Source organism: Ipomoea triloba, chromosome 15, assembly GCF_003576645.1.
Source record: "Ipomoea triloba cultivar NCNSP0323 chromosome 15, ASM357664v1".
NCBI classification, from domain to species: Eukaryota; Viridiplantae; Streptophyta; class Magnoliopsida; order Solanales; family Convolvulaceae; genus Ipomoea; species Ipomoea triloba.
Window position 1 is genome coordinate 520,622 of NC_044930.1, and position 16,074 is coordinate 536,695.

Sequence of the window (16,074 nt, forward strand, 5' to 3'; positions counted from 1 at the left end):
TGTGGTCCTTTGCTGGTTAGGGTCACAAGGCGAAATATACTAAGTTTACAATCTCGAGTAGTTGTATCGTGAAAAATTATAGATCATATACTCATAACACAAAATCATGCAGAGGGGAAGAGATGGATGTTCGTCTCTCCTCTCCCGTACGATTTACCTTTTTTGCATGGTTTATTTAGTGCGTATTTTTTGATAGTGACTACCAATTTTTCTCGTCATCTAAAAAGGCGAGAGTGCAAGAGATGAATGTGCATTATAAGAAAGCAATAAGTGTGCCGATCAGTTAGTTAATTATTTGAAATGGACCAGAAGGGGAAAGAGAGCTATATGTGCATCTGGGCAAATTATTATGTGGACCCGGGTCCACCTTACAAGGTGAATCTAAGTCTAAAATACACAATTTACATACTGAATGTTCACAATTCAAATTGTGAATATTTAGTACGTAAATGAACACGGGTCCACCTTGAAAGCTGGACCCGGATCCATGGTATACCTATTGGTCCATCTGTGGCTAAAGCTAAATGGGCCAGGCTGCGCCCATTCATCACGCTACAAATGACAGCCCAACTATTTCACTGTAAGCCCATTTACACTGAACCCAAGCCCGCAGCCCCCAAAAAATCTCCCCTTCCGACCTGCCGGCCCCACGGGCTGATATGTGGACTTCAACTCAGTCCCGTAGGGCCCCACAAACCCCAACTTTTCACAGATAAGATGACCTCGTGTCATCAAAGGGAGACCTCTTCAGCGTGGATCGTAACAAAACTGCATCTTCACCTTCCACCGCTCATCTCCCTGCCACCTCCCCTCATTCAACGGCCAAGATCCAATCCACCCCAAAACCTATACTATAAAAGTTAGGTCAAAAACAACATCAAACAAAGGTTTAAAAGGTGACAGACAGTTTTGGAGAATCCTGTGGTCTCTCTCTCTCCCCCTCTCTATCTCTCTCCTCCGGCAAGGGAATAAAAACCATGGGCAGTGGTTTCAACCTCCACACTCCAAAACCAAAACCCCCAAACCTCAAAACCAGCTACACATGTCGTACTATTCCCCCATTAAATGCCTCTTTATCTATCCCCAGCAATCCCATTCTTGAAAACCACAATCCATCCATCCAAATACACCAAAACTATGCCATCTTAGCTCCACCCAACTTTCTGTACCTTTCTCCTTCATTCCCTGCAAAAGCTGCACAAAACGCCCATGATTTTGCAGTAAAGATTGCATTTTTATCATCTCAACTCCTCAAAATCTTGGTTTTCACACTACAGGATAGCATATTTTTAGTGGGTCGTCGTCAAAATTTGATCTTTTTACTTTTTTAGTGGATATATGGAGTCTAGTGGGATGTATTCAAGTATGGGGTCTGGGATGCTTGGGCTAGAAATGTCACTCCACCATCAAATCCCTCCCCAGCAAAACCCTAACCACATTCAGCAGCAATCCCAGCCGTCCATGGTGGCGTTTGACCACCACCACCACCAGAGTCAACCCGCTGCAAAACCGGGTCTTTATGGCTATGGCGGAAAGCCCAAAGCTCAGGGGCTAACTCTCAGTGATGAAGATGAGCCTGCCACGGCCGATCAGAGCAGCGCTGAAGATGGGAAGAGGAAAATGTCGCCGTGGCAGAGGATGAAATGGACGGATGATATGGTGAAGCTGCTGATCATGGTGGTGTATTATATCGGCGATGAAGGCGGGCCTGACGGCGGCATTAACGACAAGAAGGGCGGGCAGGGCGGCGGCCACGGCGTTTTGCAGAAGAAAGGGAAATGGAAATCCGTTTCCCGGGCAATGATGGAGAGAGGATTCTCCGTTTCCCCTCAACAATGCGAGGATAAATTCAATGATTTGAACAAGAGATACAAAAGGGTTAATGATATCCTCGGAAAAGGAACCGCGTGTCGCGTCGTGGAGAATCAAACCTTGCTTGAATCCATGGATTTATCTCCTAAGATGAAAGAGGAAGTCAAGAAACTACTAAATTCCAAGCACTTATTCTTCCGAGAAATGTGCGCCTATCACAACAGTTGCGGCCACGGCGCCGCCGGGTCCCCGGAACCGCCGGCTCCCCAACAGAACTGCCTACATTCCCGCGAGAGTGCAAGAATCCAACCTAATTTACCCCTTAAAACCCCGGAAAATGAAAACGAAGAAGGCGAAAACAAAGATGGCGAAAGCGACTCCTCCGAGGAGGAAGAAGACGATCATGACCTCGAACAAAGCCACTACGAGGAAGAAGAGGACGAGGCCGATCAAGGATTATCACGAAAGCGCCCGAAAAAAACCGGGTCATTTACACCAATGCTTCAGCAACTAAGCACAGAACTAACAAATCTATGCCAAGACAGCACCAGAAGCCCGCTGGAAAAGCGGCACTGGATAAGAGCAAGAATGATGCAGCTGGATGAACAGCAAATTCGAGTCGATTCCCAGAAACTGGAGCTCGCGAAGCAGCGGCTGAAATGGGAGAAATACAGCAGCAAAAAGGAGAGGGAGATGGAGAAGGAGAAGCTCACAAATGAACGAAAGCGATTAGAGAATGACAGAATGGTCCTTCTGCTGCAGCAGAAAGAGTTAGAGTTGCTTGATCATCTTCATCACCAAAGAACCAGTGACCCATCCTCTGTTACAGGGTAGAAACACATGTAAAATACATTACATAACATAGGATCATCAACTGTCTTGTTTCTGTAACATCATACAATAATTTTGTTAATTTACATCTCTGTTTTACGAAAATTCAGAAACCAACATTGTCTGCTTATTCATTCTGGGAGCTCATCAGCTCTGGTTCTTGTCTCTGAATGAAAGTGAACCATGAAGCTACCAATTCGATTTCCAGAATCGGTTTTTATTAGTCAACATGTTAACCAGTACAACGTTAGAGTGATGGTGTTGGTAGTCCAGCACAGATACTCGAAACAAATGCGGGGAGATGGAAGTTCTTTATTCTTCGAGCTCGATGATCTTGACCACGGATGCATCGCCAACTTTCTGGCACACCACAACTCGGTCGTGTGATTTCACAACCCCTGCGGCCTTGCCATGATCAAGTGCAACTTTCAGGATTGACTCGTTGGTGGCATTCGTAGACTCGGCCTGTAAATTGATCACACGTGAGAATCGGATAGGACTGAATAGCATTACATTCAATGACTCGAACCCTTCTCAAGAGAGCCTGGGAAACGAGGTTCGTGCAAACTAAAGACACCAAACTCGTCCCTAATATTAATCTATAATGCGACAGTAAGGTTTCAACAACTCGTCGAGCAAAAGAAACAAGTATCAAGTAATATATGAGTTTTAAGCTCCAAATTTCAATTGGCCAACAAAAGGCAAATTCAATCTCGGGGGAAATGAGAAACTTACAGGATGCCGGGGATCAGCAAGCATGGGGAAAAGTCCACGCACAATAAGGGACTGCCTTGCCTGACCACGAAGAAGAAGACTAATAAATACATCTAGCAGCTCAAACGAGCAAAAAATGTAAGGGCCAATAAGGCTTTTAGCTGAGTTAGTAAATGTAATGGCATTTAAAACAACATCAATGAATGAAGCACCCGAAGTGATAAATAACATTGGTAATTAGATGCAGACAACGTTTTCGTGCTTACTGTCAAAGAATTTTTACGGCATACCTCAAATGCACCGGTAAAACTCCACTTTAGTTGATTTGTCTTGAGCCGAGGAATGACAACTGATATTACAGGCATTGTTGGCCTATACTTTGCTATTAATCTGCACTCAAATGAGCAGAAAGAAAATCTTATGTCGACCACAAACACAACGGCACTATACTCTAGAGAGTTTTTTTTTTTTTTTTTTACTCTAGACACCTCATTGCAACTTAAAACCAGAAAAAGTAAAACAAGTAACTAAATAAGTACCTTGCAGCCCTTCCAGACGAAGTAAAGCAAATTATAACAGAAGCTTTCACTTTGATAGCCGCACGCACCTATAGAGTTAAGTAGGAAATAGAAACACTTCATTTCTTTGCGGGCAAAAAAAAACCAGTTAGGTCTCTATTTCCGGTTTTTTTTTTCCTTTGAAGAGCAAGATGAAACAGTTGAAATACCGCAGATGAAGCGATTGATTCCAAGTGCGTCATTGGCTCCCCTACAAATTTGACAGTCTTCTTAAAGTAGAGATCTTGGTTAAAGACTTTCTCTGCCTGCATAGATATTCGGAGTAGATGCTTACTATGTAACAGAAAAGCTCAACTATGAGTTTACACAAATTGCTTTTACGCTTTTTGGATAAGAAATACAACATAATTACTCCATATATGTGTGTGTGTGTGTGTGTTTAAAGACACAATGCCAAGGACTCAAACCTAAGCCAAGTCTTTATGCAAAAACACTCACGAAGGTTAGTTCTCTACAGCATTCCAACCTAGTCGAGACCAAAAAGTGAGGACAGAAACTAAAAAGTGATCTTAACCTACCTCGGAGCAAATTTTGCCTACAATAGAAATACACTCAATAGGGTACAACCCGCGCAAAGTCTCGGCACCAAGAAGAATTGCATCCGTTCCTACAAGACATCACAATGGTAAATAATGTGAAATAACGAGATGAAAATAAACATAAAGCTTCAGAATTACTATGTTCTTCTAAAGGAGCAATATAAAAGTTATTGAATAAGTAGGCAAGACCAACCATCCAAGACCGCATTAGCAACATCAGTAGCCTCGGCACGAGTAGGTCTAAGGTTGTCAGTCATACTATCAACAACACGTGTTATTACAGCAGGCTTTCCAGCCATATTGCACTTATGAACAGCCGCCTTCTGGAACAAAAACACCTGCAACCCCCACCGCACATTTCTAATAAGCAAGATACTCTCGGGGAAATACAGCCATGATTCGGTAATACACAAATCCCAAAAAGAAAATGGAAGCTAGAAAGCTCCCCTATCCATAAAAAATTAGAACATATATAATTTGCAAGTACATAATGTAAGAATAATTTTGTGTTAACCTTCTCGGGTGGAAGATCTATGCCAAGATTTCCGCGAGAAAGAATGATACCATCAGCCACTTGAAGAATCTCATCAAAATGAGTTAATCCCTGTGGATATAGAAAGAACAAATTGTTAAATCCTAGCAATATTGCCTGTTATTAAAATGGCACCAACCTAACGTGAGAGCAACAGCAAGTCAGCAACCTCGCAGTAAATCCTAACATCCAAAACTTACCTCCACATTATCAATTTTAGCAAATATTTGCGTCTGACTTAAGTCACCCAGCTTAGACAGAAAATCACGAGCCTGAATCAAAGAACAAACCCAACATGAGCCAAATTGGTAATGAATAATGAACCATCTACACTAACTAATAAAATTGTCTAGGGCATCCGAAGAGCTCAAAATATGGATTAATGAATCAATGTATCAAACTAAAAGGATATAACAAAATATTAAGCTTACCTCACGAATATCTTCAGCATGCCTTGTATATGATAGTGAAAGGAAGTCAATTTTGTTTTCCGCTCCCCATGTGCTTATAGCCTAAAACAAAGTTAATATGGCCCATAAGGCCAATTATTAATGAAAACGCATAGCAGAAAAAAGGAATAAACGTGAGAAAGGAACTAAAAGTATTCTATAGATCTGCACTCTCTCTCTCTCTCTCTCTCTATTTGGCTTCAGATAGAGCATACTTGACTTCAAACAGAAGCAGTTAAAGCTAGTAAGGATTACTAAATAGTAGGTAAACTAAGAGCTATTGGTAAACAAAGAGAATGAGAAAAAATTAAATGAACTCAAGAAAGGTCAATGCTGTAAAATGAAAAATATGGAGGTGCAAAACAGCAATAATGTCCGTATCATTTAGAACTTTTTTCCAACCAAAAGATTTATATATAAGATTGTTACTAATCACAAAGAAAAAGGTGAGTAGTATAACATGGATCACTATTAGCAAATTTCTATACACCATCTCATAAAAAGATTTAATGAACAGGCAAAGTTGTTTGCAGCGCTAAGAAGTTCTAATTAATACCTCTTTATCTTTATCAGTGAGAGTAGGCAAATCTATATGAATTTGAGAAGCATGCAGAGTGAACAATGACCCAGCCAAAGTTGTAGAGTTCTTTGTTATACAAACCACATCTTCGCCCTTCACTTCATCTACCTGCACAACCCATCAGAGCCTCAGAGGGTTAAATTCACAAAACCGATCTTACCTAGCACTATGATACAGAAGATAGATCACTAAACTTCTTCAATGAAGTTGACCTCCAACAGTAATAGTTAGACCCCCGCAACACTAGAAAGAGCAGTAATATGAAATCCACTCAACCACTATCAAAACTCTGGCACCCCGAAATGACATGCCATGAGAAAAAGGAATGAATCAGAGTAGGAACTTCACTCGATACCTCTAGCCAAACGGAAGTAGCCTCACTTCCCGTGAAGAGGTACCGACCAATAAAAATGGTGTCCCCCTTCTTCACAGCCTGAAAAATATATAAAGGTCTAGTTTAGAAGAAGCAAAAAATATGTTGACCAACAGCTGTAAAGTAACAAACATAAATTTAGAATAATAAAGAGGACTATGAAATGGAGCGAACCTTAGCCAAGCCAGCGAAATTGATTGGCAACACTTCCGAAGATGCGTCTTGACCCTTATCAGGTGTCAAAGTTACAGCAGCATCTGCCTTCAGTGAAATAGGGTTCTTGCTTTTGTTAACAACCTGCAACTCAGGGCCAACAGTATCCAACATAACCTGAAAATATCACCAAAAAGCACATTATAATTCCTTTTGTCAGCACACTGAAGAGTAACTTAGCCCGGCCTATGTAGTGCACAGAATTACTCCTAACATAAAAGCATTTAAATAAATCATGTTTGCAGTTAATCACACATGTAAGAGCTCTCAGCTGTCAGTCTAACCAAAGAACACGACTTTTCTTTCCCATTAACTTTTCACACAAGTGGAAACCCCATATAACTTCCCCAAAACAGAACTCGCAAGAGGGAGCAATCCATGTAAAATAAGCATTTCAAGCCATCAAAAGTGCAATGCAACAGGAAGTGTCACCAGATAGGTAAAGAATTTATATATCCTATTCCTATTTTATTCACAAGATGAATGAGCAAGGAATAAATACATACAGCACAGAGCTTCTTAGTGCTCTTTATAGCGGTCCTCAAATTCTCCAAAGTCTCCTGGTGATACTTGGGGTCTCCCCACGAAAAATCGAATCTTGCCACTACCGATCGGTCAACAAAACCATAAAACATTAAAAATCACTTTTTTCGAAGCACTGATAAGTGATAAGTACAAGCACACCATCAAAAGAACTGGAATCCTTAAATTACCAGACATCCCAGCGTTAAGGCAGCCGGAAATGACCTCCACAGATCGAGACTTGGGACCCAACGTCCCCACGATCTTCGTTAATGCTGGGAAAAAACTCTGAAGCAATGACCATATCACAATCAGGAAAATGCCCAGAAACGAAGACCAAATAAATCATCAAACCAGAAAAAAAGACTGGTTAAATCAGGTAGATTGTGAGTAAATATCAACCATCTGCGACTTACAGCTTTGGATGGCTCCAAAATGGAGGCCATCCTGATGGGTTCCTCGAGTAGCAAGTGATTAGAATGCATCTTTGCTGAAAACCAGTGCGCTAACTGCAAGAGAGGATGAGAGCTTGAAACTTGAAAAAGAGAGACACTGTAGAAACAAGTAGACCGAGCTTAGTATGCTTTAGCTCTGCCTAAATTTTTATTTTTGTTGTTATTGTAATTTATATTTTTTGTGGAATATGCTTTCAGTTTCAGCCAGTTCTGCTCATGTGGACCACGAAAATAGTGGCCAGATTATCAGAAGCACTACATAATTTATTGGAGGAAAACGATAGATTCACATAATTTGCTGGGTTGATGTAACTTCATTTAATTGTTTTATGGTGAATTATATATTAATTTCAAATATAAGTGAAGATGATGTATATTTTGTGTATTACTCGAATAGTAATTACGAATTTGAATAGTAATTACAAATTCTCTTCGTCACTTAAAATATGATAACAGTTTCGTCATTTAAAAGATAATAAGAATTGTGAAATTTTCATATCACTCAACAAAATATAACATGTGAGGTATTTGTGCTATTTAAGTATGTTTGAACTTTTTTCTTTTTTTTGGATATAAAGAAGGGCCACACCTAGTGTCTTAAATCTAACACTCTTCTATGTTTGGACTTGATCTTACACAATTTGTCAACATCCCTAAAGATATATGTCAAGATAAATCGCTAACCAATAAGAAAAATAAACACTTTTTTACGGTGAATTGATTTTATAACATGGTAACTATTATGTCAACTACTTTGCTATATTTTTTTTTTTCACAATAAATCATATCTTGAAATTCTAAGTGATAAACTTTTCTTTTGATGCATTTAATGGAGAATGATGCAATTAAATTCAAGTCTAAATCTCCTACCATAATCTATAACTTCAACTCAAAAGTGATATGTAGATTGTAGATAGTAAGTAGTGATGTTTCCATGTATGGAAAAAGTATGGGGAGCAAAATATGATAGGTAGAAAGTAAGTTTAGGGGAGAAAAAGGAAATGGGGAGACGTGAAATTTATGTTAAAAAAGAGGCCCTTTCAAGCAAATAAGTGAGTAACGTAAAGGCCCGTGACTACACTGCTTCTTCTAACGGTTCCACCTCCATCGTCCAAATTCACGGCATCGTGTTACCGTAACGGTGACCCTCAAACGTTCCGTCTCTGAGAACCCTAACACTAACGTTTCTCCGCCCTCTCATGGCCTCCTGTGACGACGATTTCCCTCTGCTCGGTGACGATAACGCCACTCCCACCGCCACTACACCCAACGCTAACCCCAATTTCCACCATCACCACCACCACCAAGCTTTCTCATCTCACCGCTTCAAGGCCTCCCAAATCCACGCGCCTCCTATCCACGGCGGTAGTCCGAAGGACATTTCCGGCGAGGACGATGTCGTGTCTCCCGAGGGCGAAGGTTACAGCGATGGAGGAGCTTTCTGCTCGCAACCGGATCCGAAAGATAGCAATTCCTCCTCGTATCACGTCGTCGGGATGAATCCATACGAGAATGATTCAAATCCTTACGAAACCGAGCCCGATCCTAGTAGATCTCGAGGTAGTGCAGGGAACGGTAAGCGCGCGGAGCAAGACGATATCAGTGAAAACGGAACTCCGTATTCATACAAAAAGTCAAAACTCAACTCATCTGTCGCCTCCAGCGGCGGCGGCGGAAGTGGAGAGTATAGGAAGGATAGGGAGGAATGGAGCGACACGGCCATCGCGTGCCTGCTGGAGGCGTATACGGAGAAGTTTATGCAGCTCAACAGAGGCAATTTGAGAGGGAGGGACTGGGAGGAGGTGGCGGCGATGGTGAGCGACAGGTGCGAGAAACAAACGAAGAGTGTGGAGCAGTGCAAAAACAAGGTGGATAATTTGAAGAAGAGGTATAAGCTGGAGAGGCATCGAATGAGCAATGGCGGCATTTCAGCGAGCCACTGGCCGTGGTACAAGCAAATGGAACAGATAGTCGGAAACTCTTTGTTAGCGAAGGCTGTAGTTGAGGAGGAAAAATCCGGCAACTTGGCTCGACCGGCTAAGAGGTATTGCATATTTGCATCCTTCATTTGCTTTAATACGTCTCTGTTACTCTGTTATTACATTAGCTTTTTTACTTTTATCTATGCAAACTGAAGAATAAGGGACTATTAGAGTATTAGGACTTGTGGCTCTCTTGAAGTTTACCAATTCATTTGTCAATGAAAATTGACACTGATATTTGTCTGAGCATAAATGATCTATAGTTCTATTTCTATACTTTTGGCTCTACAATTGATCTTGATGGAGGGACTGATCCCTAGAGTTACCAAGCACAAAACTTTTGGCTTCACTTATTATTGTCTCCCAATTTCTGATGTCCTTTTCAAGTGGGAGTTTGGGTCTACACACTTCTTTCATTTTTGTCTATGGATCATCAGTTTCATTAAAGGAAAAAAAAAACCATTTTTTCAGATTTGGAACACCAATTGCTGGTCCCGGAGGTCAGATTAACAACATGAAGTTAAAATCTTCTGGTGGTCCAAGGTGGAGAAGAGTTGTTTTTAAGATTAGTGGTGCCGCTCTTGCTGGAACCACACAGAACAATATTGATCCAAAGGTACATATGTAGTTTCCTTGGTCTATCAGATAAAATGTTTTAAGAATTTATTAGATTTTGTTTACAAACAAAAGAGTCACTTTTTTCCAGTTATATGCCATCCTCAGGAAGAGATGAGAAAATCAGTTACATTTCTGGATAATGTGTGAATTTGGAAAGATCTGGCACGAACTTTACAACTACCAAATTGTGCATTTTGGCCTTCTAACTATCAACTGAAAAAGAGCCCATCTTGTTATGCTTTTCCCTACTACTATGCTATTATTGTGGAATCTTTCATTTTGCCTTTGCAATGATGAATGGGAAAATAATTTCCTGTCAAGATATCAAATGTGAACTGGAAGATTTGATTTTTATTATGATAGGTGGCCATGCTGATTGCTAGAGAAATTTCTATTGCTTGCCGTGTTGGTGTAGAGGTATAATTCAAGAAGCTTCTCTTCTACTTCTGTTGTTTCTAAATGAGTTTCTGCATTTTAATAATTCTTTTGTGATATGTATGTTGATTGTTACTCTAGGTGGCAGTAGTTGTTGGAGGCCGTAATTTCTTTTGTGGCGATTCATGGGTTACATCAACTGGTTTAGATCGATGCACTGCCTATCAAATTGGGTAATTTTCATACATTGGATTTATCCTGTATTTGAATAGGTGAAGCTCAGCCTCATTGAAAAAAGTGAACTTGAACTTGCAATATATGTTTTATGATCCATATCCTCTTGCAATTAATAATTGTGATGCTGATGAGATAAAGATTTTATCAATTTTGTTTACCAAAAAAAAAAGATTTACAGATTTGCTCACTGTGCATCAATGCCTCACTATACTTGGTCACCCATCTTTACCAGAACCCTCTGACTTTGGTGGTGGAATGGTGTTATAATTCCTTTTATCCACGCTCAATAATGGTACTTGTCATTAGTTTTGAACTGATTGTTTCCTCAATTTCCTGGTATTTCATAGGATGATGGCAACATTGATGAATTCCATGCTGCTCCAGTCAGCACTGGAAAAATTGGGTGTGCAGACTCGTTTGCAAAGTGCATTTTCTATGCCAGAGGTTGCCGAGCCATACAATAGGCAACGTGCAATCCGCCATCTCGAAAAGGGAAGAGTTGTGATTTTTGGTGGTATTGGAGCTGGCACAGGAATTTCACTCTTCACTACTGATACAGCCGCAGCTCTTAGAGCTTCCGAGAGTATGACCATTATTCTATCAAAATTTAGAGTAAAAATCCTTCAGAAATCTGTTTCCCTGTCATGAGATGATCTTGACACAGTTTCCTTTCCCCCAGTTCACGCCGATGCCATGCTTAAAGGCACAAATGTAGAAGGTGTATACGTTTGTGACTCAAGAAGCAACAACTTAGCAGCTGAGCACATTTCCTACCGGGATCTCGCTTCCAAAGGGGCTGCTCCAATTGACATGATGGCTGTTAATTGTTGCGAGGAGAATGGAATTCCAGGTTGGTACTTTTCCTCCTCACTTTCACTTCAACTTCTACATCCGTGTTTTTCTATACCAATAATCATCATAGTTCATCGAATTAGATAAGAGAACTGAGCCTTGCACACTCAGTGGAAGCGTTTAATCCACTGATCATTCGGGAAGAAACATTTCCTGAAACCCATTTATTCCATTTTCTCGCAGTGGTCATTTTCAATCTTCACGATCACGGGAACATATCAAGGGCATTAACCGGAGAGCCAGTTGGAACTCTGATTGATCAAACGGGAAGGGTTAGCTAGTAGTATTTGATTACGCAGTAGATTACGTTCCCAACTATTAGAACAGAGGAACCTATAATCGCGTGAGCGCCACCATCCAGATTCGAGGTTAGTTGAAGGCTCATTCACAGAAGGAGAAGGTGCAGCTCTTGTATTGTATAATAGGTGGAGTACTTTAAAACGATGGTTTATGTCGTGTAGGCAACGATTTAAGAGTAGTCTGTTGAGTTAACTACTTAGATTACTTGTAAACTGTCCCAGACCTGTAATAGTGAGAGGTCTCAACATTGATCACAATTTACAAATTTGTGTACTAGATGAGAGAAACTAAAATGGGTTTATTTATGGGAGAAATTTCTCATTTTTCTACGAGAGCAAGAAATCTTCATTTCAATTAAATATGAATCTTGAATTAAAGTTTTCTCTCTCATAAATTTTAAAGGTGGTAGCTTTTTCCACAAATCCTTTTGCCTTGTACCATTCTTATATAGCTAAAGTAGTCGGCAATGGGGAAAAGCTTTTTACCTCATAACCCTTTTTGACCATCGTAGATGCAGCATTTAACTTTTGACTCATTTGTCATTTGTCTTTTGTTAATAGCCTTTCATTCTGGGAAGTATTTTTCTGTTATTGAGTGAAATATCTTTCAATACCTTCTCGGTTGATAATCTGTTGCACATGGTCTTTTTATTGCAATTTACCTCTCTTGAGTGATATGACAAACCCCATTTTTGTGACCCTAGCCGTCAAAGGACCACAAATATGTAACCAGCCTAGTGCGCATAATTGACATGCTCAAATCAAAAACTCCAATAGATTATTTTTGCTGAGAGTCAAACTTGTAACTTTATAGTTATCAAACTCTTCTGCGTGAATTTACCTCATACGGACCCTCAAGTAGTAACAGGCTGACTGCTGGTTTTCTTGATCATCCAAGAATCCAAGAAAAAGGATACAATTTAGAATGCAAAGAATTACATTGAAATCATGGGATCTGGTTTCATGACCTCCTGCTATCTAGGCTAGGTCAGCTCATCTTCCCAAATGCAGCACAACAAAGGAATTACACAAATGAAGCAAACAAATATTACATACTAAGATCATGGCAACATGTTATTGCAGACCTAAGTGGAAACCGGCGGAAATCATGCCATTCCATCCTCAGTGGTGGCGAGAGATGGCGAGATTGAATTGCGCGATTCGTCATAGTCTTCACCCAAAGGAGATTGCACCACCCTGATCTCCTCTATGAGCTTAGCAACTTCAGCCATGGCAGGCCTTTTCTCAGGTTGCTGAACCACACAAGCCAATGCAATATGCAGCATTGACACCAGTTCCTCCTCAATGTTCTTGTACCTCAGCAGCTCTTGATCAAACACCTCAGCTGTCCACTCATCCCTCACCACTGATCTCACCCATTTCGGCAGATCCACCGCCAGCTCCTCCTCCTCGGCCGCCACCCTTGGCCGAGTAGGCGAAGGGTACTGAGAAGGCGCTCTCCCTGTCAGCACTTCCAACAGCAGAACCCCGAAGCTGTACACATCTGCTTTCTGTGATAGCCTCTTGATCTCTGCCTGTTCTGGGGCCTTGTACCCTCCCAATCGGGCTATGGCGTGGACAGGGTTCAGGAGCAACGACAACCCGAAATCAGAGATGCAGGCTACTCCATTCTTGTCTAGCAACACATTTGATGACTTCAGATTCCCATGGGGGATTCTTGATTCTTCATATTCCTCATGAATGTGTGCCAATCCCCTTGCTGCCCCCAACACCAACCCAATTCTTGTTGTCCAATCCAGTGGAATTCTCCCCGGCCCTCTATTAGCTGTTACATCAAGAAAACCATACAGTTATTGTCCAGCATAATATATTTAAATAATAAATATACAGTTCAGATATAGTAGATTCTTCAATTCAATATCAAAGACAGATCAAACAATCAAAATGGTTATGGGTTCAAAAAATACGTTCTTGTCCACCAAAGGCAAAATTCTCACCCTAAAAGTCTCATACCCCGGCCCAACAGTATTGTAGAGGGGTAAATAACAACACATCAGGTGAGAAGACTCGTGCCCACAAAGAGCCACCCCTACAAGAGGGTGTAACTCTCACACTGCTCTCCTTACCTACAATCTGTCACCCAAAAACAAACTAAGCTACCCTGTCTAAGTTAAACGCCTACACTGCGGTCCTTATCCACAGAAACAAACTGAGCTAACTGGGTAGGTCAAAGAACACATTCTTCAATTGTTATGACCAAAACATAGTACTAGAACAAAATGCATTAAATTGTGCAAATTTTACCATGAAGAAGGGAGTGTAAGCTTCCATTTGGTAGACAATCATAGACAAGAAGTTTTTCTTCCTTGGCATAATAGTAAGCTCTGAGCTTTACAATGTTGGGATGTTTAAGCCTCCCAATCACATCCATATACTGCTCAAACTCTTTCCTGGCACAAGGATTTGCGTCTTTCAGCCTTTTCACGGCCACCGTCCGGCCGTCGTCGAGAGCCGCCTTGTACACGGTTCCCAAGCTCCCCTTGCCGAGCATCTCCGCCGATGCTCGGAGCAGTTCCTCGAGCTCAAATTGCTTCCTCCGATCGAAGAACACCAGCCTGCTGCGATCGGTGGCCGTGGTGCCGTCGCTGTCAGCGGCGGCGCCGCCGGCGTAAACTCTCTTCTCACTTGAGTAGCTGCTCCTCCGTTTACCGCTCTCGCTCCCGGAGACCGAATACGTCTCGCGAGAGTATTTTCCGCAGTAGAACGCCACCACGAACGAGGCGATTACCAGAAGCGCCACGGAATTCGCCACCACAATCGCCACAATCGCTCCCCTGCCTAACCCTTTCCGGGGCTTCTTCCTCGGATCCTCGATCGCTGCCGTCGGAGTTGACGGTAATGAGCTTGGATTAGACGGAACCGTCTGAGATGACGAGGAATTTAACGGCCGTCCGGCGTGTGAACACCGCAGCTGACGGGACCCACACAGCCCTTCATTCCCGGCGAAGCTATTCCCGCCGAAGCGTTTATATAAACTCTGAGGAACTATTCCGTACAGCTCATTGTTACTTAAATTCAATTCCGTAAGATATTGGAGAGAATTCAAGGAAGTCGGAATAATTCCAGAGAGTTCATTGTTCTGTAACCGTAAAGTGAGAAGGCGGGAAAGGTTCGAGATTTTTTCCGGGATTGAGCCTTTAAGGTTGTTATTGGAGAGATCAAGGCGGAGGAGGCGGCGGAGGGAGGAAATTTCCGGCGGAATTTCACCGGAAAAGTCATTTCCGGAGAGGTAAATTAGCTTGAGGTTGAGACACTGGGTGATGGGAGCGAGAGAGCCGTTGAGGCGGTTATTTCGGAGGTCGAGGAGGCGGAGCTGGTCGAGGGAAGATAGGGCGTCAATGGGGCCGCGGAGGTTGAGGGAAGGGAGGGACAGGGCGGTGACGCGGCCGTTGGTGCAGTTTACGCCGACCCAATTGGCGGAGCAGGCGGTGGCGTTGAATGTTGTAAGTGTCCAGTTGGAGAGGAGAGTGGCGTGGGGGTCGGTTTGGGAGCGGAAGAGGGCAAGGACGGCGGTGTCATTTGCCGCGGCGGCGAAGGTGGTGGTGGAGCAGCAGCAAAAGAAGAAGAGGATAAGAGGCAAGAACAAACGTTCCATTGGTTCGAGCATGACGAGCGGGAAGTCTGATTGAGTTTTAAAAATAGAGTGTAGACTGTCTGTCTTTAGTTAGTTACGAAAAGGGAAAAAAATAATTAAAAAAAAAACAAAAAATTAAACTCACAAGCCCACGTTCAATTAGTCATATGGATGAAATTTGAGAAGAAAATCATTGATCGAGTCTCAAATGTTTAACCTTTGTATTCAACTGTACTATCATGATTTACATCCTTCCAAATGTGGGATAAAAAAAAACAATCAAACTTATAATTTTTAAAATACAAAAATCATGAGTTACCATTTTTCAGTCAATAAATTGAATTTCTTGATTTATATAAAACCTTATCTTGTTCCGTTCTCTATATGGATTTTGGTTTAGCTCTCTAAAAGGACACATTGCTCCTTTTTCCCTTTGAGCCCACTTGTTCTTTATCTCTTTTGCTTTTACGGAGTATTTTTTTTAACTTATTTTTAAGAAACAGAAGGAAACAAAAACG

General features: G+C 41.6%; 4 protein-coding genes across 4 annotated transcripts; 2 read left to right on the forward strand and 2 right to left on the reverse strand.

Annotated features, from left to right (window-relative positions):
* The first annotated feature begins 977 nt into the window (after positions 1-977).
* LOC116006510 lies at positions 978-2,748 on the forward strand. The gene has a single exon (XM_031246917.1). The coding sequence runs from the start codon at positions 1,339-1,341 to the stop codon at positions 2,644-2,646; it is 1,308 nt and encodes a 435-aa protein (XP_031102777.1). The 5' UTR covers positions 978-1,338; the 3' UTR covers positions 2,647-2,748.
* On the reverse strand, positions 2,654-7,749 carry LOC116006508 (pyruvate kinase 1, cytosolic-like). Its single transcript, XM_031246916.1, has 16 exons — positions 7,560-7,749; positions 7,335-7,431; positions 7,128-7,225; positions 6,583-6,738; positions 6,391-6,468; positions 6,012-6,143; positions 5,438-5,518; positions 5,207-5,278; positions 4,989-5,078; positions 4,668-4,812; positions 4,454-4,542; positions 4,085-4,180; positions 3,897-3,964; positions 3,648-3,747; positions 3,379-3,438; positions 2,654-3,108 (listed from the first exon to the last, which is right to left on the reverse strand). Exons 1-16 carry the CDS (start codon positions 7,626-7,628, stop codon positions 2,956-2,958), a joined length of 1,584 nt encoding a protein of 527 aa, XP_031102776.1. The 5' UTR covers positions 7,629-7,749; the 3' UTR covers positions 2,654-2,955.
* A 928-nt stretch (positions 7,750-8,677) lies between these two features.
* On the forward strand, positions 8,678-12,294 carry LOC116007176. The gene is made up of 7 exons (XM_031247783.1): positions 8,678-9,642; positions 10,052-10,196; positions 10,562-10,615; positions 10,715-10,806; positions 11,158-11,393; positions 11,490-11,660; positions 11,846-12,294. Exons 1-7 carry the CDS (start codon positions 8,798-8,800, stop codon positions 11,941-11,943), a joined length of 1,641 nt encoding a protein of 546 aa, XP_031103643.1. The 5' UTR covers positions 8,678-8,797; the 3' UTR covers positions 11,944-12,294.
* Positions 12,295-12,802: 508 nt separating this feature from the next.
* Positions 12,803-15,673, reverse strand: LOC116007479 (leucine-rich repeat receptor-like protein kinase PXC1). The gene is made up of 2 exons (XM_031248154.1): positions 14,227-15,673; positions 12,803-13,747 (listed from the first exon to the last, which is right to left on the reverse strand). The coding sequence occupies exons 1-2, from the start codon at positions 15,587-15,589 to the stop codon at positions 13,068-13,070; spliced, it is 2,043 nt and encodes a 680-aa protein (XP_031104014.1). The 5' UTR covers positions 15,590-15,673; the 3' UTR covers positions 12,803-13,067.
* Between the last annotated feature and the right edge of the window lie 401 nt (positions 15,674-16,074).